Below are 23,488 nucleotides of genomic sequence, written 5' to 3'. Positions count from 1 at the left end.
CTTTCTAGACAGCATCCAGAATTGAACCTGGGTTGCTGGCGCTGTAATAGTGTTACGCTAACTGCTACACTACCTCTGAGGATGTAACAAGCAGGGTGGATAAATGGGAAGTGGTGCATGTTGGATATTTGGATTTCCAGAAGGCATTCCATTAGTTGCCACATAACGGGTTACTGCCCAAGCTAAAAGCACAAAGAGTTGGAGGTAATCATAACAGAAAATAATGGAAATCAGCCATATCTCCGTGCTGACTTTTGTTTCTCATGCACTAGAGCACCCAGATCCCTTTGTACTGCAACAGTTTGTAGCCTCACTTAATTTAAATAATAATTTGCATTTTTATTATTCCATGTAAAGTGGATGACCTCTCATTTTGCCACATTATACTCCATCGGCCAGCTTCTCACCCAACTCGTGTAACCCATCTACGTCCTCTTACTGTCCTTCACACAACTCACTAACGCATCCATCTTTTTATCATCAGCAAATTTGGCCACAGTTCATTTTGTCCCTTCATCCAAGCCATTAATATAGACTGTAAATAGTGTAGGCCCCGGCAATCACAGTGTGCTACTCTTTACTGATTGCCAGTTGGAAACTGATCTATTTATTTCAATTCTCAATTTTAGCCACTCCCAATCTATGCCAATATATCACCCCCAAAATCAAAATGAAAGTTAAAAGAAATTGGCAAACGCTGGCAATCTGAAATAAATAGGGCAAATGCTGGAAACACTCAGCAGGTCAGGCAGCATCTGTGGAGAGAGAAGCAGTTAATGTTTCAGGTCAAAGGCTTTTCACCTTACAAAGGATCCTGGACCTGAGATGTTAAGATTTTCTCTTTCCACTGATGTTGCCTGACTTGCTGAGTGTTTCCATTACTTTCTGTTCTGATTACCTCCAACTCTTCGTGCTTTTAGCTTGGGCAGTAACCCGTTATGTGGCACCTAATGGAATGCCTTCTGGAAATCCAAATATCCAACATGTACCACTTCCCATTTATCCACCCTGCTTGTTACATCCTCAAAGGTAGTATAGCGGTTAGCGTAATGCTATTACAGCACTAGTGACCTGGGTTGAATTCCGGCCGCTGTCTGTAAGGAGTTTGCATGTTCTCCCTGTGTCTGCGTAGGTTTCCTCCAGGTGCTCCGGTTTCCTCCTACGTTCCAAAGACGTACAAGTTAGGAAGTTGTGGGCATGCTGTGTCGGCGCCGGAAGCGTGGCGACACTTGCGGGCTGCCCCCAGAGCATTCTATGCAGAAGATGCACTTCACTGTGTTTTGGTGTACATGTGACTAATAAAGATAACTCATAAAAATTTGTCAACCATGATTTGCCTTTCATAAAACCATATTAATTTTGCTTAATTGTCTTATGATATTCTAAATGCTGTGCTATTTCTTCCTTAGTAATCAAATCCAGCGTTTTCCTGATGTTAGGAAAACTCACCTATAGTTTCTCGCTTTCTGTCCTGGAGATTGAACGGTAAATTCCAGAGTAAATTATAAATTGTGTCCAATTGTGGCATCCATGCGGACCCAAGAGAGCGGGTACAACAATGATGTATTTTGATGCCATCTAGACGGAGAAAGTACAAAATCATGGCTTGAATGTGTGGGTCTGTATTTGTTAGAGAGGGAGAGAAGTGCTTAAACCAATGAGAAGGTGCAACAGAGTGAATCAAAAGAATGATTGAAAGATCTAGAATAAAAACCTTACTGATGAAGGATTGAATCTAAGAGATTTAGGAGTGAGGGTAGGAGAAATAGTTACCTGAGAAGCAGTGAATACTCTGTTGAAGTTAATGGTTCTTTGCAGGGACTAAGTTGGTATTTAAGGCTGAAATGGACAAAGTTTTGTACTCTTGGAGATTCAAGAGTCAAAGGATCAAGCAGGAAAATGGAACCGAGGCCATTGACTATTTCAACCATGACTTTATTCAATGACATTTACTTCTTGGAGCATAGGAGACTAGGGAGTGATCTCATGGAGGTATATAAAATCATGAGGGGCATTGATAGGGTGAGCGGTCTTTTTTCCAGGGTTGGGAAATCAAAAACTAGAGGACATAGTTTTGAGGTCAGACGTGAAAGGTTTAATAAGAACCTGAGGGGCAACTTTTTTACACAGTGAGTGGTAGATATAGGGAGCCAGCTGCCAGGGGAAGTGGGCGAGGCAGGTACATTAGATACATATAAGAAGTATGTTGATAGGTATATAGATGACAACAGTTGAGACGGATATGGGCCAAGTGCTAGGAAATGGGATTAACTTGAATATACATCTTGGTCAGCACAGACAAGTATAGGCTGAAGGGCCTTTTTCCATGCTGTACATCTCTGACAAAGGGACTAAATGGCTAATTCCACCTCCCATTTCTGGTGTTCTTGTGTACACATAAGTATAGACTGGGAACTGGGCTGATTGCCCTGATACACGATATACAACACTTGTAGCTCTGGACCTACACTTAAGGTCTGTTTCACTGATACTTGCCCAGATTAGCATCTAGTCCTGTTCCCAATCCTCTCCAATCATAGACTGCCATTGAATGACAGGATCAGCCAATTTCCCTGAGACAAGTGAACATCTTCCATCAAAAAAGATCTTGCCAGTCGGGTCTGTGAGAATTCTTTCCTCTTGAAGCCAAAATGTGGCCTTCCTTTGCAGTTGCCAATTGACCACAGTCTGGCGCTCTGTAAATGGGGCAACGTACCTCAGTGATCTGCTTTCACTCATGTCACATCATGATATGCCTGTGTCCTGAGCTTGGCTGACCAACATCGCTGGGATCTTAGTATTGATTGTCGACTAACGATATAATGGATCTGAAACACACTGATTGTCAACATTCATTCCGGACATGAGGTGGGTGTAGAGGAGAGACTTCCTATAGTTTCCAAAGTATTCCAGCGGATCTCCAAGGTATTCCAAGCTGGGCCATTCACTGCTTGAGATGTGCTGGCTCACAAGGACCACAAGGGTTTGAGCTGGAAGGACTGTCCTGCTCTCATTCCCTTGCCTGGTAAGCTCAGGCTGTCAGAACATTGCAGATGATGTTTACACAGACTCGATTCTGCTGAATCTTTTAAATCCATTTTAATACCTACATTCTGAATAAATGTTTAATTAGCAGACAATTGATCTGTGAATGTGAGAATGGGTTGGGGAAGACATTAACCTGGTAACGGCTACAACAAATTGTAAGTCAGTTTCCACAGTTAGCAAAGGAGTTCCTGTAATCCTCTGGAAAGAGCTTTCATTTATCCTTTAATGTGTTAGAGTGAAGACTGAATATTGGTTCTGGTGGCGAAGACAATCTCTGGGCTCCCTGATGATGTATCCTGCTGTTGCTTTGTGCATGACAGGCAGGTACAGAGTAGCTGTCATGATGCCGGGCTGTGTTCCATTGCGGATTACAGTCCCAGAGGCCCTCGGATTTCTCCAGCGGCCGAGGGCGATGGATGAAGAAGATCGCGTGCTCGGTGCCTTGGAGTTGTAGAGCTGAGTCAGTCGATGCACCCTGTTTGAGCTCTGACCCTTTCAGCATCTTGGCTCTGCACGGGTGGTCAGCAGGGGCAAACTCCTCCAGCTTTGTGGTGGCACAGTACGGGGTGGGCCTAGTCTGGGTGCCTTGCTTCAAGTAAAGGCACAGTGGGCTGAATGGACTAAATATTTAGAACGAGTTGGCCAACCTGAGATGGTACTGAATCGGTCCGGCCTTTTCCCAGGAGAAGGATTCCACGTAACTTCCTGAACCTACTTATTTTGAGCTTGAAATGGAGCAAGGAGAGAGAGAGTGGTATCCCACTTGTGGCCTGGTGCATGGTTCAGACCAGAGGCTGCTGTCAGTAGTGGGATTTGTGTCTCTCAGTGGAGTGCTGCCTTCTCTGTATTCCTTACCTGGATGCATCACGGCTTGGTACAGCAATTGCTCTGCCTCAGACTGCAAGAAACTGCAGAGAGTTGTGGACACAGCTCAGCACATCACAGAAACCAGCCTCCCCTCCATGGACTCTGTCTACACTTCTCACTGCCTCAGTAAAGCAGCCAACATAAAGACCCCTCCCACCCTGGACATTCTCTCTTCTCCCCCCTCCCATTGGGCAGAAGATACAAGGCTCAAGGACAGCTTCTATCCCACTGTGATAAAACTACTGAAAGGTTCCCTTATACGATGAGATGGACTCTTGACCTCACAATCTACCTTGTTGTGACCTTGCACTTTATTGTCTACCTGCACTGCACTTTCTCTGTAGCTGTGACACTTTACTCTGTATTGTTATGGTTTTTACCTGTACTACCTCAATGCACTCTGTACTAACTCAGTGTAACTGCACTGTGTAATGAATTGACCTGTACGAACAGTATGCAAGACAAGTTTTTCACTGTACCTCGGTACAAGTGACAATATTAAACCAATACCAATACCAAAAAGAACGTACCACCAGGTTCAAGGACAGCTTCTATCCCGCTGTTCTAAGACTATTGGACAGTTCTCTAGTACGAAAAGATGGACTCTTGGCCTCACAGTCTACCTCGTTATGGCCTTGCACCTTATTGTCTGCCTGCACTGCACTTTCTCTGTAATTGTAACACTTTATTCTGCATTCTGTTATTGTTTTCCTTTGTTCTACCTCACTGTACTGTTGCAATGAAATGATCTGTATGGATGGCATGCAAAACAACGTTTTTCACTGTACCTCGGTACATGTCACAATAATAAGCCAATTTACCAATTTAACTGTTGGGTTCTCATTGTACCATCATGCACTTGTAGAAATCCACTCCAACAGTGCATGCATAGTTCAAATGCTATCTGTTGTGCATCGACAGGATTCTCTAACACGTTTGGCTGCCGTTACCATGGAAATCTCAGTCCTACCAAATCAAATGTAACATTTTTCATGCCTAACAGTGCGAACTGGGTCATTTTATCTTCTAGACCACACACAACCCTGTCTCCTAGTGCATGCTCCAGAAACTCCCCGATGTCACAGTAACCTGATAGGCCCTCACAGTTCACTCACGGTTCCCCCCAGCTCTTGTTTGCATGGATTGAATAAATGGCTCTCTGCTATCGCAGGCGGCTGTGGTTTGAAGTATTCTTCCAACCTCTGCGCTACCTTCACAAGTGTGACATCAGTGAGCGTGGGATACACTTTGGAACTGTTTTCTGCAAGACATATTGCTGTTTTCCATTCCTTCACCACAGCTTTCAATCACTGTGAACTTCCTGCACTTTGTTCTGCCTCAAGTGTAACTAATGGCCATTAACGAAAACTCTGCATCCTCTCCAATGTAAGATGTGAATGATCACAGGCCAATGAAGCCTTGTTTCTGAGACACCATTTTCCTTCTGTTCCCACCTTAATAGCGTTGCAGTGCTCAAGCCTTCTGCATGTTTGCATCTGATCCACCGTTTGCAGACTTAATGCTCTCTTCCTGTAATTTTATTTCAGAAATTAGTTGCTGCAGCTTTGAAATCAAGTGCTGCAGCCCAGTTGCCTACAGTTCTTTCTGTTTGTCTTTGACCCAACCCCTGCGACCCACACAACAGGATGGGCAATGAGTTTATAGTCAGAAGATTAAACTTCAGGGGCTGTTTCTGCATCTTATTTTTCTTGCTGGCGTGACATGTTCCTAAATCCACAACTCTTAAAGCTGTAATGTGTGTTCATCTTAGGATACATGGTAGAGATTCTTCCCATTTCTCCTTGTGTGTTAGGATATAATCATGTTAGTAAGTCATGTGATCAGTGATGTCACCAGGACTGCCCAGCATAAGGCCCTCTAAAAGGTCACAGAAGTAGACGATCTGGTCATTAACATGTTGGTGTTTGTGGGAGCTTGCTGTGCATACCGAGATACCACATTTCCAACTGCAATAATGACCACACTCCAAATGGGGTACACCATGGGCTGTAAGACACACTGTAGCACGTTGAGATTGGGAAAGACCTGATAAAATTCTTTCTTTCACTGGGCATTCAGCTCATGTTACAAAAACCACTCTACTCTAATTCACATACTCAAGGATAATTGACTAGGAATAATGGTTTGGATTTAATCTATTTTTAAAGCTGGGTTTTTAAAAAATATCTTTATTGGTCACATGTACATCGAAACACACAGTGAAATGCATCTTTTGCTTAGAGTGTTCTGGGGACAGCCCACAAGTGTCGCCACGCTTCCGGCACCAACGTAACATGCCCACAACTTTCTAACCCGTACATCTTTAGAATGTGGGAGGAAACCAGAGCACCCGGAGGAAACCCCACCCTCTGTGGGAAATATGTTGTGACATTTGTAATTATGGTGTAAATGGAATTTCAAATCCATAGGGGATAAACTTTGTAAGAGATGAACGCTGGCTGCTGCTACCCATACTTCATGAAAGCACAGACTGTCCAATAACAGTGTACAACTAGGAAGATAATGGGTGGGAAGTTCAAGGGAGATATCAGAAGGAGGTTTTTCACCCAGAAAAACAGGTGCATGGAATGCGCTGCCTAGGGTGGTGGTGGAGGCTGATATGTTGGTCAAGTTCAAGAGATTGTTAGATAAGCATATGGAGGAATTTAAGATAGAGGGATATGTGGGAGGAAGGGGTTAGATAGTCTTAGGCGTGGTTTAAAGGTCGGCACAACATGGTGGGCCGAAGGGCCTGTATTGTTCTATGGAAACCCACGCAGACACGGGGAGAACGTACAAACTCCTTACAGACAGCGGCGGGAATTGAACCCGGGTCGCTGGCGCTGTAATAGCATCGCGCTAACCGCTACACTACCGTGCCTGGTTCTGTCTATGAATTTTCCTCCCTTTCGCTATTTCTCGAAGTTATGAGACAACCTTCTATTAAGCGGTTCTTGAGTTGCCTGCAGTTTAATTCTTAGAGTCGTAGAGTCATACAGCACGGAAACAGGCCCCTTGGCCCAACTGGTCCACGCTGACTGAGGTGTCCATCCAAGCTAATATCTGGCCCATAAACTTCTCAGCCTTGCCTATCCATGTACCCGTCCACCTGTCTTTTATTGTACCTGCTTCAACCATTTCCTCATTCCATTTACGTACCACCCTCTGTATTTTAAAAAAAATGTTGCCCCTCAAATTCCTATTAAATCTTTCCCCTCGCATCTTAAACCTATGCCCTCTGCTCCTTGACTCCCCAACCCTGAGTGTTTTCACCCTATCTATGCCCCTCATGATTTTATACACCTCTATAAGATCTCCTTTCAGTCTCTTCGCTTTTCTCAGTATAAGTGTTGCCGCTGACAGTGACATTGGCCCTGATATAAGGCCATGCTGTGGTGGTAGAGCAGGAAATCTTGCAGCATTTGACCCTCACTGAGAAGCAGGCAGCACAGAGATTCTAGCTCTGGGTCCACATTGAAGGCATTGTACATTGAGTTAACCTATGATCCGCTTAGCTAGGTTAATCTACCCACAATAATGCAATGGGAGCAGAAAAGGACGACCCTGCAGCCTGGGATGTAATTTATTCAAAGTCAAAGTGGAGTTTATTGTCATATACACAAGTCCATGCGTGCACAGGTGCAATGAAAAACTTACTTGCAGCAGCATCACAGGCACATAGCATCAGATAAGCAGCATTCACAAGAAAAACAAACGTAAATTGCACACAATTTTTACAAGAAAAATCATGATTAGAGCAAAAAAAAAGTTCATTGTAGTGCAAAGTGATCAGAGTGGTCCTAGTGTTGCTATATTGAGGTAGTGATTAGGGTTGTGCAGGTTGGTTCAAGAACCAAGTGGTTGAAGGGAAGTAGCTGTTCTTGAACCTGGGACTTCAGGCTTCTGTACCTCCTGCCCAATGGTAGCCGCAAGAAGATGGCATGGCCCGGATGGTGGGGATCTTCGATGATAGATGCTGCCTTTTTGAGTTAGTGCCTCCTGTAGATACTACCGATGGTGGGGAGGGATGTGCCCGTGATGTATTGGGCAGAGTCCACTACTCTCTTATTTTCCTAAACATTCGAATTGCCGTACCAGACCATGATGCAACCAGTCAGGATACCTTCAACAGTACATCTGTAGAAGTTTGTTAGAGCATTTGATGGCATGCCAAACCTCCTTAACCTTCTACCCAAGATTCCAGGGTATGTGATGGATAGGTTCTGGTGAAAGCTGGCAAAAAATTTCAAACTCTGCCCTGAACATTGGGTGCCGTTCTGGTCACCCCATTACAGGAATGATGAGGAGGCTTCGGAGAGGGTGCAGAAGAGGTTCACCAGGACGCTGCCTGGATTAGAGGGTATGAGCTAGAAGGAGAGGTTGGACAAACTTGGGTTGTTTTCTCTGGAGCATCAGAGGCTGAGGGAAGACCTGATAGCTGTTTATAAAATGATGAGAGGCATAGATAGGGTAGATAGAGTCTTATTCCCAAGGTAGAAATGTCAAATACTAGAGGACTCAAGTTTAAGGTGAGAGGGGGAAAGTTTAAAGGAGATGTACGAGGTAAACACTTTTACACAGAGAGTGGCAGGTGCCTGGAACGGTGCTGCCAGGCATGGTGGTGGAAGCAGATACAACAGTGATGTTCAAGCAGTATTTCGACAGGCACATAAACATGCAGGGAGATGGATCATGTGCAGGCAGAGAGGTTTAGTTTGATTTGGCACCATGGTTGGCATAGACATTATGGGCTGAAGGGCCTGTTCCTGTGTTGTACTGTTTTATGTTCTAATATTGGCCCACAACAGCCTAATAGACAATACTGGGTTTTATGAAAGCGTGTTGGAAGCATTGTAGTGTAGGAAACATGGCTCCCTATTTATATCACAGCAAGCTCCCTCATTCTTCAGACAGATAATTTGTTTTAGTCATGGTACTGAGAGGAATAAATAACGGCCTGGTGACTGGATTTAACTTCCCTGTTCTTCTAAACAGTGCCCAAGATCTTCAGCATTCACTTTGGAGAGCAGATAATGGCTTGGCTTACATTTTCATTTTGAAAATGGTGTCTTTGGTAGTCCTGGAGTGTTGGTCTCGATTCTCTGGGGTAAGTGAGGAGGCATCGTGTGTTCTGGGGCTGTGGGGAGACAGAAGTCGACAAGACGATGCAGGACTGGTTGGAAATGGGGTAAGCATGAGAAATTATCTGCACAAATACTTGGGACCTACAGCTCGAGCTGTGGAGACACTGACCTTGCTCCAGGCGCAGTTGGATGCTGAGCTGGGATGAGCGAGCAAGGCTTCTCCAGATGGCCGTCTTTATCTACATCCGTCCCAAAAACGGATGTTGTTTACTGAAATAATTAATGTAATTGGAGACGTTTCATTGAGTTCAGATGTTTATCACTATGCAATTTTGTTCTCATTTGTTGGCTGATTGTGGAGAAATGGCTTCAGAGTTGATGAAAGATGGTTTAGCAGTTGGCAGTCTTCCCAGATCAGTTACTGCACTCTAGTATAGTGCATTAGAAGGAAGGCTAACACTGAACAAAAAGCAGTGTATATGTAGCACCCTTAACGTAGTAAAACATTGCAAACAGCCTTCCAGTTAACTTACACCAGACCACAGCGGGTGATATTAGGGCCAATGTCAAAAACTCGGTCAAAGGGGTAGTTCTGAGGAATTAAGATATCTTTATTAGTCACATAAACATTTAAATATACAGTGAAATACAGCTTTTTGCATAGTGTTCTGGGGGCAGCCCGCAAGTGTCGCCATGCTTCCGGCGCCAACATAGCATGCCCACAACTTCCTAACGCATACCTCTTTGGAATGTGGGAGGACACCGGAGCACCTGGAGGAAACCCACGCAGACACGGGGAGAACATACAAACTCCTTACAGACAGTGGCCGGAATTGAACCCCGGTTGCTGGCGCTGTAAAGTGTTACGCTAGCCGCTACACTGCTGTGTCATAACAGATTGTTTTGCAAGCTCACTGAAGAACAATGGTTGATGCGAAATTGAGCACAGCTTCATATATCCATTTCAAGAAGAAAGTACTTGTCATAAAAACTGGTGAATCCTCACCCCTCTTTCCGCTGACCTGGCCTCCTCTCCCCAACCCCCAACACAGCCGTGAATTAGATTCCCTGCAGTCCAGGGTTCCAGATTCAGGACTGACGCCATCTCTTTGTTGTTTGTGCAGGTGAAGCAGATCATGGAGGAAGCCGTTACCAGGAAGTTCGTACACGAGGACAGCAGCCACATTATCTCCTTCTGCGGTAAGTGCAGGGACGCCCTTCCCTGTTTGTGGGGAGCTCGGAGTGAGGGAAACCCTCTCAGCTGGAAAGGGTGCGGAAAAGGTTCACGAGAACATTACTGAGACTGAAGGACCTGAACTATAAGTAGAGATGGGAGAGGCTGGGATGTTTTCCCCAAGCAAAGGAGGCTGAGGGGTCACCTTATAGAGGTTCATGAAGGGCGTAGATATGGTGGATGGTCGCAATCTTTTTCCCAGGGTAGGGGAGTCTAAAACTAGAGGACACAGGAAAGATTTAAAAGGGAGCTGAGGGAACACTTTTTCACAGAGCGGATATATGGAATGAGCTGTCAGAGGAAGCTGTAGAGGTGGATGCAATTACAACGTTTAAAAGACATTGAGACAGGTACGTGGCTCGGAAAGGTTTGGAGGGATATGGGCCAAGTGCAGGCAAGTGGGACTAGCTTGGATAGACATCTTGGTCGGCAAGGACCGGTGGGGCCAAAAGACCTCTTTCCATCCTGCATACCTCTATGATTCTATGGCCTTTTTGTTCTTCTGTGTCCACATGCGACGGGCAGGCTTCCCCCCAACATTTCCCCCCCACACTCCCCCCATCCATGTGTTACACCAGTAGGGAAGTGGGGCAGGTCAGAAAGGTGATAGTTACTAAGGATGACTTGTGGATAAAGAGAAAGGCCATCTGAAAAATCCAATGACCTTCTCAGCTTAATGTGCTGAATTAACAAAGTGACACAGCCCTGCATTAGATAGTCACCTGAGCCCTCCTTGTACCAGGGGACAGTTAATGGAGATTTATCACATTTTTGGGAAGTCCACATGAGCTGAATTGGGAGGACCTATTTCTTTCTGGCCTGCAGTTCAGTAACAAGGGGGCAGTTAATTAGATGGATTAGAGAGGAGCTGAGAGTCTCACATATTTATTGAGTTGTGGGGGTCTGGAACTCACTGGGTAGGGGAAGCACATTTTAGTCAGTACCACGAAGAGCAACCTCCTGCAGGCCACAAGCCAGAGCTGGGACTCAGATCCCATTCTTAGCCAGAATGGGCTGTGCTGTCAATTTTGATGATTCTGAGTAGAGAACGATATTATTTGAGTTCACATCCTTCCACATCAAGGAACAATTCACATCCACCATCCCTGCAATTGGTTGATGGCCCTGTGCAAATTCTGGCCAGAAGCTTGTGAAATGCAAAGTATTCCAGGGGATAGAAGCAAACCAGAGGAACGGCCATGCTTTCTGATCCTAGGCATTACTTTTCCTCTTTAGATGGAACATATTTTTAACAAGAACGGTGGGATGGATTGTGTAACTGGTTAATGTTACCAGTGAACAGGCACTGCATGAGAAGGGAGTCCACCAAAGGCTAGAATGAGGGGCAGTGCTGGTGGTCTCTGTAGGAACATTCAACAAGAGTCTTGTTATGTGATGTAACTTGCTTCTGTTGGCTGATTACCATACAGAGGGGTTGCAGTGGTACATATAGACCTTCAAAAAAAATGCCTTTGATATTGGTATGTGTGAGAGAGTAGGTATAGATTGGCACCTGGGGGATAGCAAGTGTCTGACACAACACAGGAAAGGGTGAGAGGCAGAAAGCAGGGAGACTTGAACAATTCTCAGCTCTGCAGACACAAGAGACTGCAGATACTGGAATTTGGAGCAACAATCTGCTGGAGGAACTCAGTGGGTCGAGCAACATATCTGGGGGGGGGGGGGGGGGGGGGGGGGGGGGGGGGGGGGGGGGGGGGGGGGGGGGGGGGGGGGAAGGAATTGTAAAATTTTTGGATTGAAACCCTGCATCAGGACTCAGGTTTGTAGAATTTCTGTGTTCTCCCACTTTTGGGGGATCTGTTTCCTAGATACAGAAGTAGTTTGCATGTAAGTGCAGAATGAAGGTCAGCTTGGCAAAGGGAAGGGGTGATGAGGAGCAGGCAGCAGGCTGGAGAATTACATAACCAGCTTCGGGATGGACATCAAAGAGTACAAATTGGGGACCAAAATTAGTGTAGCGGTTAGTGTAACGCTATTACAGCGCCAGCGACCCGGGTTCAATTCTCGCCTCTGTCTGTAAGGAGTTTGTACGTTCCCCCCGTGCGTTCGCGTGGGTTTCCTCCGGGTGCTCCGGTTTCCTCCCACGTTCCAAAGACGTACGGGTTAGGAAGTCGTGGGCGTGCTATGTTGGCGCCGGAAGCGTGGCAACACTTGCAGGCTGCCCCCAGCACACAACGCTAAAGATGCATTTCACTGTGTGTTTCGATGTACATGTGACTAAAAATGAAATATTAATATAAAGACACAAATATTCAGCAAATGACAAAATAGATGGGACTGGGACTTAAGAAATGTGGAGCTACTGAAACCAGGGATGTGGGCGAGAAAAACCTGGGAAGAATGGAATATATGGATCATGAGAACAGTGAAATGATTGTAACTGATCTGTAGTTGGCTTCAAGACCTGAAATGTGTGGAAGGCTGGAAAGCCAATTCCAAGCACCAGCATGCTCCTGGGTATGTGGGTAGATGAAGGCTGATGTAAGGGCCAGCTGAGGCAGGGGGGCCAAATGGTTTCCTTCTGTGATGGATTATTCTGTGTAAAGTGATTTACATTTAGGGAAAATGAGCATTGAGGTCTCAAGGTACTGGACAACTCATTGTTGTTTTCCACCCCAGATATAAAAGAAAGTGGACAGACCTGTGAGCTGCCTAACTGCGAATAAAAAACATCCAGAGACCTAGCATTGTGTTATTGTGTGTTACAGGGTAAAGAGACAACTGGTAATCTCCCAATCCAGTTCAATCAAGCTTTTGTTTTGTTATGGAAAGGTTATCACTATCTAGTGACATCCATTGCCAACTTTGCTCATGGCACATTTAGGGTTAAAATTTGGTAACAGGACGGATGAAGGTGTTTCCTCTGTTTGTGAAGTGTACTTTCGTGGGAAGCTGCGTGTGTGTCCTTCATTTCACAGTGACTTGTTATTTTCGAACAACAAAGCCTTTTCGTCAGCCTTGTTCAGTATTCTGTATTGAGTGCAAGAGTAGAGACTTGTTGCTGCAATTATATGGAGCCCTGGTGAGCCCTGCATTTGTACAGGTCTGGTCACCCTACATAAGGAGGGATGTGTGTAGGAGAGTGAATGGTTCTGGAGAGCGAAGGTTCTCCAGATTGACTCCTGGGATGGTGGGGTTGTCCTGTGAGGTGAGATTAAACAGTCCAGCCTGTACTGTGAAAACCAGATGCTTCAAAACTGAAATAAAAACTGAAAATGCTAGAAACACTCGGCAGGTCAGGCAGCGTCTGTGGAGATAGAAACAGTTAACGTTTCAGTTCCAGGACCCTTCATTAGAACTGGGGAAGCGAGATAATGAGTTGGTTTCAGGTAGCAGAGAAAATGGGGGTGGGTAGAACAGGGGGAATATCTCTGACAGGTTGAGACCAAATGGCAGCGAAGATCAAATTAAGGTTTGTTGTCTGTGCAGCTAATGGTCACCGTGGAATGCGCCAAGCAGACAAGACTCTATAAAGAAAAAGAAGCTATAAAAACTGAGTCAGAATGATGACAGGAAGTCACAGCCAGGGAGATCAGGGTGCGAGTGGAGTTGGTAGAAGGATGGTCCTTCGGATGCGGAGGTTAGTGGGATAGAACGTAGAACAGTACAGGACAGGAACAGGCCCTTCGGCCTACCATGTCTGTGCTGACCGTGATGCCATTCTAACCTAGCTCATCTGCCTGCACATGGCCTATATCCTTCCATTCCCTGCATGTTCATTGGCAGAATGAATCCTTTAGCAGAGCAATGAGCATGGGCAGAGAGCTTTAATGGGGGACCTTAACTTTTACATAGACTGGCTCCTGGCTGAACTGAGGTGAACTTCTGAGATCGATAAGCCTCTTCAATAACATACAATAAAAACAAAATGTTAGAAGCTCTCGGCAGGTCAGGCCGCATCTGTGGAGAGAGGTACAGGATGGCCTGAGGACCTTCCAGTTCTTGAACAAAGGCCCAACCAGTTCCCTTCATTTATAGGGCCAGACTGGAGCAAATTCGCCTTCAACTCCACTCACTGGAAGGTGCAGCTGATGGGAACCCACATGGGTCTAAGCCAGGTCTGCCTTTTGCAGGATACATGGAACATCTTTGTTTCAGTCCAGTGGTGAGGACCAAGGGAATGCTGTTTATGCTCTGTCCTGGAGGAGAAGGGGTAAGAAAGCAGAGATATGAGCAATAGATGAGACCTGGTCAAGGGCTCTGTCCCCTATGGTAGAGGGAAGCCAAGGTTCAGGAAGACATCTCAGAGGAACCTGTGTTGAACTTAGAAGAATGAAGGTGACCTCACTGATTATTCTGAATTCTGATGCAAGGTTAGTGTTTTATCTGGGTACGCTTGCTGGAAGTAAGGGGTTGGCCTTCTAGGATGGAGACGTTGGAATTTCTTCATCCAGATGGTGGTAAAACATTGGAAAAGGGTTCTGGAGGCTCAGTTGCTGAGTATATCCTTCCTTGAAGAAATTGATAGGTTTTTGAATATCAAGGGAAGTAAGGGATATAGGATTAGTGCAGGAAAATGGCACTGAGGTAAAAGATCAGCCATCACCTTATTGAATGGTAGTACTATCATGAAGGGCTGAGTGGCCTTCTGCTTCTATTCCTTATGTTCTTATATCTCCACTGTGGATGATCAGGGACTGGGCTCTGAGGGCCCATGCTGATCAACTTGCTGCTCTTCACTTGAAGTCCAGCAGTGGCGACAACAACAACTTGCATTGATGTAAAGCCTTCAATATAGCAAGATGCCACCTTAATATAGCAAGACGCCACCTTAATATAGCAAGACATCCCGAGGTGCCACCTTGCAGTGAAACTTATCATCAGACCTTGTAAGGAGATGTTAGAAGTCAAGGAAGAAAAAGCTGGAAATAGTCAACATGCATCAGTGGAGAGACAAACAGAGTGAATGGCATGCTTGCCTTTATTAGTTGAGGCAGTAAATTCAAGAGTCAGGAAGTTACGTTGCAGATGTATAAAACTCTGGTTCGGCTGCACTTGGAGTAGTGCATTCAATTCTGGTCGCCCCATTACAGGAAGGATGTGGAGGCTTTGGAGAGGGCGCAGAAGAGGTTTACCAGGATGCTGCCTGGATTAGAGGGCATGTGCTATAAGGAGAGGTTGGACAAACTAGGGTTGTTTTCCCTGGAACGGCGGAGGCCGAGGTGAGGCCTGATAGAAGTTCATAAAATTATGAGAGGCATAGATAGAGTAGACAGCTGGATATCTTTTTGAGGTTGAGATGTCTAATACTAGAGGGCGTAAGGTGAGAGGGGGAAAGTACAAAGGAGATGTGTGGGGCAAGTTTTTTACACAGAAAGTGGTGGGTGCCTGGAATGTGCTGCCAGGGGTGGTGGTGGAGGCAGACACGATAGAGGGGTTTAAGAGGCTCTCAGATAGACACATGAATGTGCAGAGAATGGAGGGATATTGTCCATGTGCAGGCAGAAAGGATTAGGTGTCATTAACTTAATTAGTTTGGCTCAACATTCTGGGCCAAAGGGCCTATTCCTGTGCTGTGCTGTTCTGTTCTATGTTCGATGAATGTTTCATTAGAACTGGGAAAAGTTAGGAATGCAACAGGTTTTAATTTGCAGAGAAAGGTGGTGGGTTTGGGGGTGGGGTGGTGCAGAGTGAGAAATACCAGTGATATGGTGAGGCCAGGAGACACTGAGTGACACAAGGTTGTGGTGCTCGCAGGAATAGGGTGACAAAGGTGTGTGTGCGCAGGAGGTGTAATTAGGAGGAAGTGAATGAAGTCTAAAATACCAGAAGAGAAAGAAAGAAAAACAAAATTGCATCACTATAGAACTCTGGTCAGGCATCATTTAGAGTATTGCGTGCAATTCTGGTCACCTCACTACAGGAAGGATGTTGAGGCTTTAGAGAGGGTGCAGAGGAGGTTTACCAGGATGCTGCCTGGATTAGAGGGCATGTGCTATCAGGAGAGGCTGGTCAAGTTTGGGCTCTTCTCTCTGGAGCGGCGGAGGCTGAGGGGTGATTTGTTAGAAGTGTATAAAATTATGAGGGGCATAGATCGGGTGGACAAGCAATATCTTTTTCCCATTATTGAGCGATCCAATACCAGAGGGCATGCATTTAAAGTGAGAGGGGGTAGCTTCAGAACAGACGTGAGGGGTACGTTCCACAGAGAGTGGTGGGTGCCTGGAATGCGTTGCCTGATAGGGTGTGGAGGCAAATTCATTAGGGGCTTTGAAGAGGCTTGGATGGGCACATGAATGAGAGGAAAATGGAGGAATATGGGCATTCTGTAGGTAAGAAGGATTAGCTATGTTGGCACAACATTGTGGGCCGAAGGGCCTGTTCTGTGCTGTACTGTTCTATGTTCTAAAATGCAAGAGATCTGGAATAGCAAACTGTGTTGGCTGATTATATGAAATTGTTTATTGGCTATTGAGTTCTGAAAGCTGTAATTTGTCAAGTTGGAAGCTGAGGTGCTGTTTCTCCTACTTATACTGGGCTTCGCCGGAACAGTGCAGGAGGTCGAGGTCAGAGGGGGAGTGGGATGGAGAGTTAAAATGACAGGAGGCTAGGAGTTCAGAGGCACCCCTGAGGACCGAACGAAGGTACTTTGCAAATTCTGTGTTTGGTTTCCAAATGTAGAGGAAACCACATTGGGAGCACCAAATGCAGTGAAGAAAATTGGAAGACGTGCAAGAGAATTACTGGAAGGGAGACTAGTGATGTGCACAGTGGGAAAGTGGAGGTAAAAAGGCAAGTATAGAATCTCCTGCAGTGCACGTGTCCGGAGAAGGAGAGTGGGTTTCAGTGGAGGGGGCAGAGCATTGAGGGGGGAGCCTTCCCTCTGCAAGGGGAGGAAAAGATGTGTCTGGTGGTGGAAATCCCCTGCTCTCTGACATGGTGTCAGGAAGAAAGCAGGCAGGGCCTCACCGATGGCACTTCTGACAAAGCTGCACCTGCTCAGTGCTGCACTGAGATCGGCTTCGAATTTTATCCTCAAATCTCTGGCATGGGATTTGAACCTGACTTCACAGGCCTGCAGACTGAAGGACTGCTGAGAGCTACGGAGATGAGCAGAATGATTTTTTTTGAAGTGTTCCTTTTTTTCTCTGTGTTTTTTGAGGGGGGGGGGGGTTGTCAGCACCGGATATCTGGAGATGCTTGTTTTCCATGGTAACCCAGAGTAAGCGGATTGGCTCTCAGGTGGCTCCCAGAGGATTGAGGTAGAATGGCTATCAGGAGAGGGGAGATCGTTGATATTCACCGCAAGCTTTGTACGGGTGGCTGCATTATGAAGGGCCGCAGCCCACCTTGAGTTGGGAGAAATGAGAAACCATTGATAATGAACAGTGCTCTTACTATTTGGGGATGAAGGGTCCCAAGAGCTGACACTAACCCCAGCCTGCCAGCACAGTAAAAGCCACAATCCTGAGTGTATTTTAATTCGATTCAGCCTCATTTACCAAACTGCTTATCACGGCTACTTGGAGGCCCATTTGTTGTAGGATTAATATGACCATGGAGATAGGAGGAGAGAGATGGAGTGGCTAATGATGTGGATTCTTCATTGACTGCACATTAATCTGTCTCTCAGCTCCGTTTAACAACAACACTGCCAGCCCTGTGGAAGCCAGGAATTGAGAACTGTTGTATTCTTGAAAGGAGTGCTGATTTCACAGGCAACACAACAGCTGCACAAGGCAGCCCGTCCAGCTGTTTTTGGGCTGCCAGTTCTTTAAGACACTTCAGGGAAAGTTGGTTGCCAAATCAAGCTAGCTTACGCATTCGTGACTCAGCGGCCTGAATGATGAAAATTGCCTTTGATTTAAACTGGTTTGATTGAAATTCCAATTGAAGATTCCCCGTGGAAGAGAACTGATGTGAAGGAGAGCTTCCTCCACACAAAGCAGAAAGAGAGAGAAAATGGTCGATCGGAGGACTTAAAATTACTGTGCCTTTTCCTCTCTCCCTCTCTCCTCTCTGCGGTATATCTTTACAGCAACAGCATTGCCCACAGAAAATTCCTCGTGTGAGTATCATGATCTTATATCAGGAAGGGACACTACAGCTGATCCCAGTGTCTTCTGTACAGTGAAACCTTCTATTAACATCCCTCCTTGCCCTTCTCCCTTATGTGCTGGTCAATCCCATTGAATGTAAAACCCGCCAAGGCCATTACCCTGCTCCAGTTAGATCTCCCCAACTTTACTCACGCCAACACTGGCAGCCAGGCCTTCAGCTGCCAGGGCCCTGAACTCTGGATCTTCCTCTCTGCCATCTCTCCCCATTAAAGCGTTTCTTGAAACTTCCCTCTTCAAGCTGCTGCTTGAACCCGTATCCCATTAAGTCTAACAAGATGCCTGTGAAGCCTAAGGATTCTTATGGCCGTGGTTTGGCCTGCCGCATTTGGGTGCTTGGCACCCACAGGTTTGCGCGAGTGATGTCAGAACACCGTTGCGACGGTCCTGCAGCTGATGTGGTAATGCATGTCATGTGCATGGAGGGGGTGGCTGTGGATTTTTGGAGGTGCATCACACGCACACTAAATGAGACGATGTTTTCAATAGCATTTAATCGTGAAGTACACAACAAACACTGTGCTGCAGGAAAGAGTTTCCAACCCATGGCCCATTGTGAGGGAACCTGGTCACATTCCATCCAGACCTCCTCCCTGCAGCCCTGCTTGGTGTCCCAACTGATCCTGGAGCTGGAGGGGGTTCATGTTCACCTGGTGAATCTTTCCTAGATTTTTCCTGGGCATCTATATCACCAGCAACCTCTCCTGGTTCTTCCACACTGATGTGGTGTTGAAGAAGGCACATCAGCATATTCACTTTCTTAAGCATCTAAGATTCGGCTTGTCTATGAGGATTCTCTCGAACTTCTACAGGTGTGCTGTAGAAAGTGTCCTGATGGGTTGCATCACAGCCTGGTACGGCGGCTGCTCTGCTCTGCTCTGCTCTGGATGGTCGGAACCTGCAGAGAGGGGTAAACGCTGCCCAGTCTATCACAGGTTTGTCACTGCCTTCCACCCAGTCCATCTTCATGGTGCGTTGTCTCAGGAAGGCTAACGGTATCATCGAGGATGCCCGCCGCCCCGGCCATTCCCTTTTCTCTCTTTCTCCTTCTGGGAGAAGATACAGGAGTTTGAAAGCCCGGACATCCAGACTCAAGAACAGCTTCATCCCCACTGAACCAATCACCTCTCTCACATCCCCTTCCAGGTGGAGCTGCCGTGTTCTCAGACTCTTAACTCTACCTCTCTTGGTTATTCCGATATTGTCACGTTAGCATTTCTTTCTGCACTACTTCAGATTGCACTGCAATCTTTGCACCATTCTGCGGTTTTGTGCTCATTACTGGATTTATTGTTGGATTTATTATTGCCATGTACACTGTTTATTCTGTGAGCTTCACGCGAGCAAGGAATTTCATTGCATCCTGGTGTACGTGACAGTAAACTAACCTGAATCTGAATCTTGTTGCCAGCTGCAATAGCAACCTGGGAACTCCTGCATCCAGTGGTGCTCCAGAGAACAAACCATGTTGATACTAAATTTTCAGAAGCACCCAAGCCTCCACCTTTCCCTTAATGCCAAATGGAGACACTTCTTCCCTTTGTGGCAGCGCCTCAGAGTTGAGGGTAACTTGCGTTGTCTCCTTGTCTGGGGGATCTGAGGGCTGCACAGTGGTGGAGCTGCCCACCGCACAGCCCTGGAGACCCAGTTTCTGGTGCTGTCTGTGTGGAGTTTGCACGTTCTCCCTGTGACCACACGGGTTTCTTTTGAGTGCTCCCACACACCAAAGGTGTGCAGGTTGGTTAATCGGTCACTGTAAATTGCTCCTAGTGTGTAGGTGGGTGGTAGAAGCGGGGAGAATAATTAATGTGGGATTAGTGTAAATGGGTGGTTGATGACTAGCATGGACTTGGTGGGCCAAAGGGCCTGTTTCAGTGCTGTATCTCCCTATAACTCTGACCTCGAGGTGGCTGATGAGGCCAGAGTAGGAACCACAAGCTTCTTCACAGATGGGGGAGCAGATGCTTTGTCGGACGAGGCAGTGGGTTGTTTGCAAGGTGGTGCGCTCCTTCTGCCTGTGCGCTAGGCTTCCTTGCGCTCCTGATGGGGAGACTCAAGGTGCTCAGTGCCTTCCTTGGAGTTCCTTCCCCATTTAGAGCAGTGCTGGGCCAGGGGTTCCCACGAGTCAGTGAGGATGTCCATTTTTGTCCCAAGGAGATTTCGAGAACATCCTTGAATGGTTCTCTCTGTCTTCCTGGTTGTCTCTTGCTATGTTGAAGCTTGGAAGAGAGTTCCTGTTTAGGGAGTTTGGTGTTGGGCAGGCAAGCAAAGTCACCCAGAGTATAACTAGAGCCTTGATGCTGATTAGTAAGTTAAAGGCATGTCCATATTTCCTGTGGCCATTAAACAGGCAAGCAACGTGGCACTGGGAGATCCTAACTGGCAGTGGTTATGTTTACGGCCTGGTGAGGGTGCTGTTCCTCTGCCTCAGGTTCAACCAGGTCCCTAACTCATCACTCTGGCTAACGCAATCCCAGACTCAGTATTACTGGAGTACTGCAGTAGTAATCCGTGCTGAACATTTTGTTGTGGATTCCCATCAGTGTAAGCTGTGCTGGTGAGTCACCAGCTCAGACCTGGTCGCCTTCTCCACACCGATGGTGCCTGGCTGTCTGGGTCTTCCCAGCGTTCCCTGGTCCCTGCCCTCATTGTTCTATTTTACATAATGGAAATGGGATGAATTCATGCAGTAGACATTGCAAACACCCATTTAGCCTGTTTGAAGTTTTGAGGTTGCGCTGTGATATGGTTGGCTCTCACTTCTCAGGATTAAGTTGTACAGTCAAATGAATGTTACCAAATGATTCAGCACCATCAAATACATAAAACAGTTTACAATCAGTTACTTTGTTGTATTTTACATAATGGCGATGGAATTGATTTATCCAGTATACATTGCAAACTGCCATTAAGCCTGTTTGAATCTTTGAGGATGTGTTGTGTTTACACAGCTGAAATGCTTAATAAATACCTTGCACCCATTTCCTAATGAAAGTGAGAAACACCAGAAAGGTGTTAGGTAGCAGTCCTTGGTGCCAAACACTGTGGCTGTCGGTGAGAAACCTTGGAACAATTCTTTGTGGAATGACTGTTTTTGAACAGGCCAGATGTTTTTGGGGATGTTCTCCTTCCCCAGTAATGGCATCGATTGAAAAGTGGACAGGAAAGATTCCTGTGAGATACTGGCTTTATTTTTAAAGGACGAGATGGATATGTGATGCTAGAGAAATGTGCATTGGAGGAATGTGCCCAGATTCCATGCAGAACACAGGTAATGCTTTTATTTCATTGATGCATCAGTTATCAGGCAGGGAGCTCTGTAGTCTCAACAGCACCCCGAATTATTTCTCCAATGCTCTCGTTGGCCATGGTTTATGTTGGCACTTGAAGTACCCAGTCTATACTCAGGACCTGTCTCCACCCTACTCCCCGATCCTCTTACAGCATGAAACTCTGCCCCCTCCCTCCCATCCAAGAGAAGCTAAAAGCAGTACAAAGACCACTCTTGTGTAGTATTTCAGGTCAACACAGAGGTGGGTCTGTGTTTTGTGGGTGGGGGGTGTCAAACTGTGTGCAGTTGAGGAAGAAAATGTCACCTTGGCCACTGTGATGGCAGTGTGATGGGTCCTGGTTGTTACACAGTAGATCTGTGCTTAAAATCATAGGAAATTTACAAGGCAGGAGGCCATTCAGTTCAACATATCTGTGCTGGCCAATAAACCTAACCCACCTTCCAGCACTATGTCCATTTCCCTGCAAGTACACATCCAGCTGCTGTTTCAGTCTGCTCCTCCCACCCTACCTAGCAGTGAGTTCCAGTGAGGAGGTTTGTCTGGTTGAAAGTCAGCCACTGTTGGAGAGCGCGTGGCCCTGTTTCCATCTGTAACTTGCTGTTGGCTTGGTCAATGATTCCGGTCCCAGCAGGCGGGGGACCCTGAGCTCAGAGCCTGCCCATCTAAGGCACCAGCCCCCATGACACCCCCGCCTAAATCACCACTGCGCCCAACGTGTAGTTAGGTAGCTGGCTTGGCCTGGGTTGGCTTGGCCTGTGCTGGAGGGTGTGTGTGGGATAAGGGGATGGGGGAAGGGACACGGGCAATGGTGGAATAAGCAGCTTTCTCCAGCAATCATTTGTGTGCCGCACTTGATGTCAGGCTCATTTTGTCAGCCGGCAGGGAGTTGTGGGTTGAAGTCCCACTGCGGAGGCTTTGGCTCAAGGCTGCGTCTACACCCTACGTGAAACGTTTCCCACTGTGTTGGTCTGAAGGGTGGCTGGAGAGTTCCACAGAGTGCCCTGACCAGTATTTATCCCTCAGTTAATATAACTCAAACACATTATTGGCTATTATCTAAGTCCTGCTTGTGGGAACTTGCTGTGCACAAAATGGCTGCTATGTTTCCCACATTACAACAGTGACCTCACTTGAGTGGGTGAGTGCCTCATCACCATTACCTGCTCTAAGGTGGTATTATGGAATGTACAGAAAGATGTGCCACAGGAAGTGGGCATTTGGCCCATCATATCCTGGCCAGAAAAAGAAGGGGTTTATTGAAGCCATAAGACCATACAATATAGGAGGAGAATTAGGCCATTTGGCCCATCAAGTCTTCTCCACCATTTCAATCGTGGCTGTTTTTTTTCATCCCCATTCTCCAGTAGCCCTTAACCCCCTTACCAATCAAGAACCTATCAAGATTTTCAACCCCATTCTCCTGCCTTCTCCCCGTAACCCTTACCAATCAAGAACCTATCAATCTCTGCTTTAAATACACCCAATGACTTGGCCTTCACAGCCCTCTGTGGCAACGAATTCCGCAGATTCACCATCCTCTGGCTGAAGAAATTCCTCCTCACCTCAGCTTTAAAGGGACGTCCCTTCATTATGGGGCTGTGCCCTCGGATCCCAGGCTCTCCTAATGAAAACATCCTTTCCATGTCCACTCTGGCCAGGCCTTTCAGTATCCGGTAGGTTTCAATGACATCCCCCCTCATCCTTGTGAACTGCATCGAGTACAAGCCCAGAGACATCAAACGCTCCTCGTACGTTAAGCCTTTCATTCCTGGGCTTGTTCTTATGAACCTCCTCTGGACCCTCATGTGAAGCCACATCATTTACTTGTTTGATACTTCCAGTGGTAATTTATTACTGGTTGATGGTTACTTTACCACTGCCCCT

At 46.4% G+C, this 23,488-nt stretch overlaps 1 protein-coding gene across 1 annotated transcript in view; it reads left to right on the top strand.

Moving 5' to 3' along the window:
* The window catches only part of sgsm1a (small G protein signaling modulator 1a), a 97,112-nt gene that overhangs the window by 10,814 nt on the left and 62,810 nt on the right, over positions 1–23,488 (top strand). Inside the window, exon 3 of the mRNA XM_052031975.1 lies at positions 10,124–10,199. Within this exon, the coding sequence (XP_051887935.1) occupies positions 10,124–10,199 (76 nt within the window). The remainder of the gene's footprint in view (positions 1–10,123; positions 10,200–23,488) is intronic.

Source organism: Pristis pectinata, chromosome 17 (assembly GCF_009764475.1).
Source record: "Pristis pectinata isolate sPriPec2 chromosome 17, sPriPec2.1.pri, whole genome shotgun sequence".
NCBI lineage: Eukaryota > Metazoa > Chordata > Chondrichthyes > Rhinopristiformes > Pristidae > Pristis > Pristis pectinata.
The sequence above is the reverse complement of the archived record's forward strand: the minus strand, read 5'-3'. Positions and strand labels throughout refer to the sequence as shown.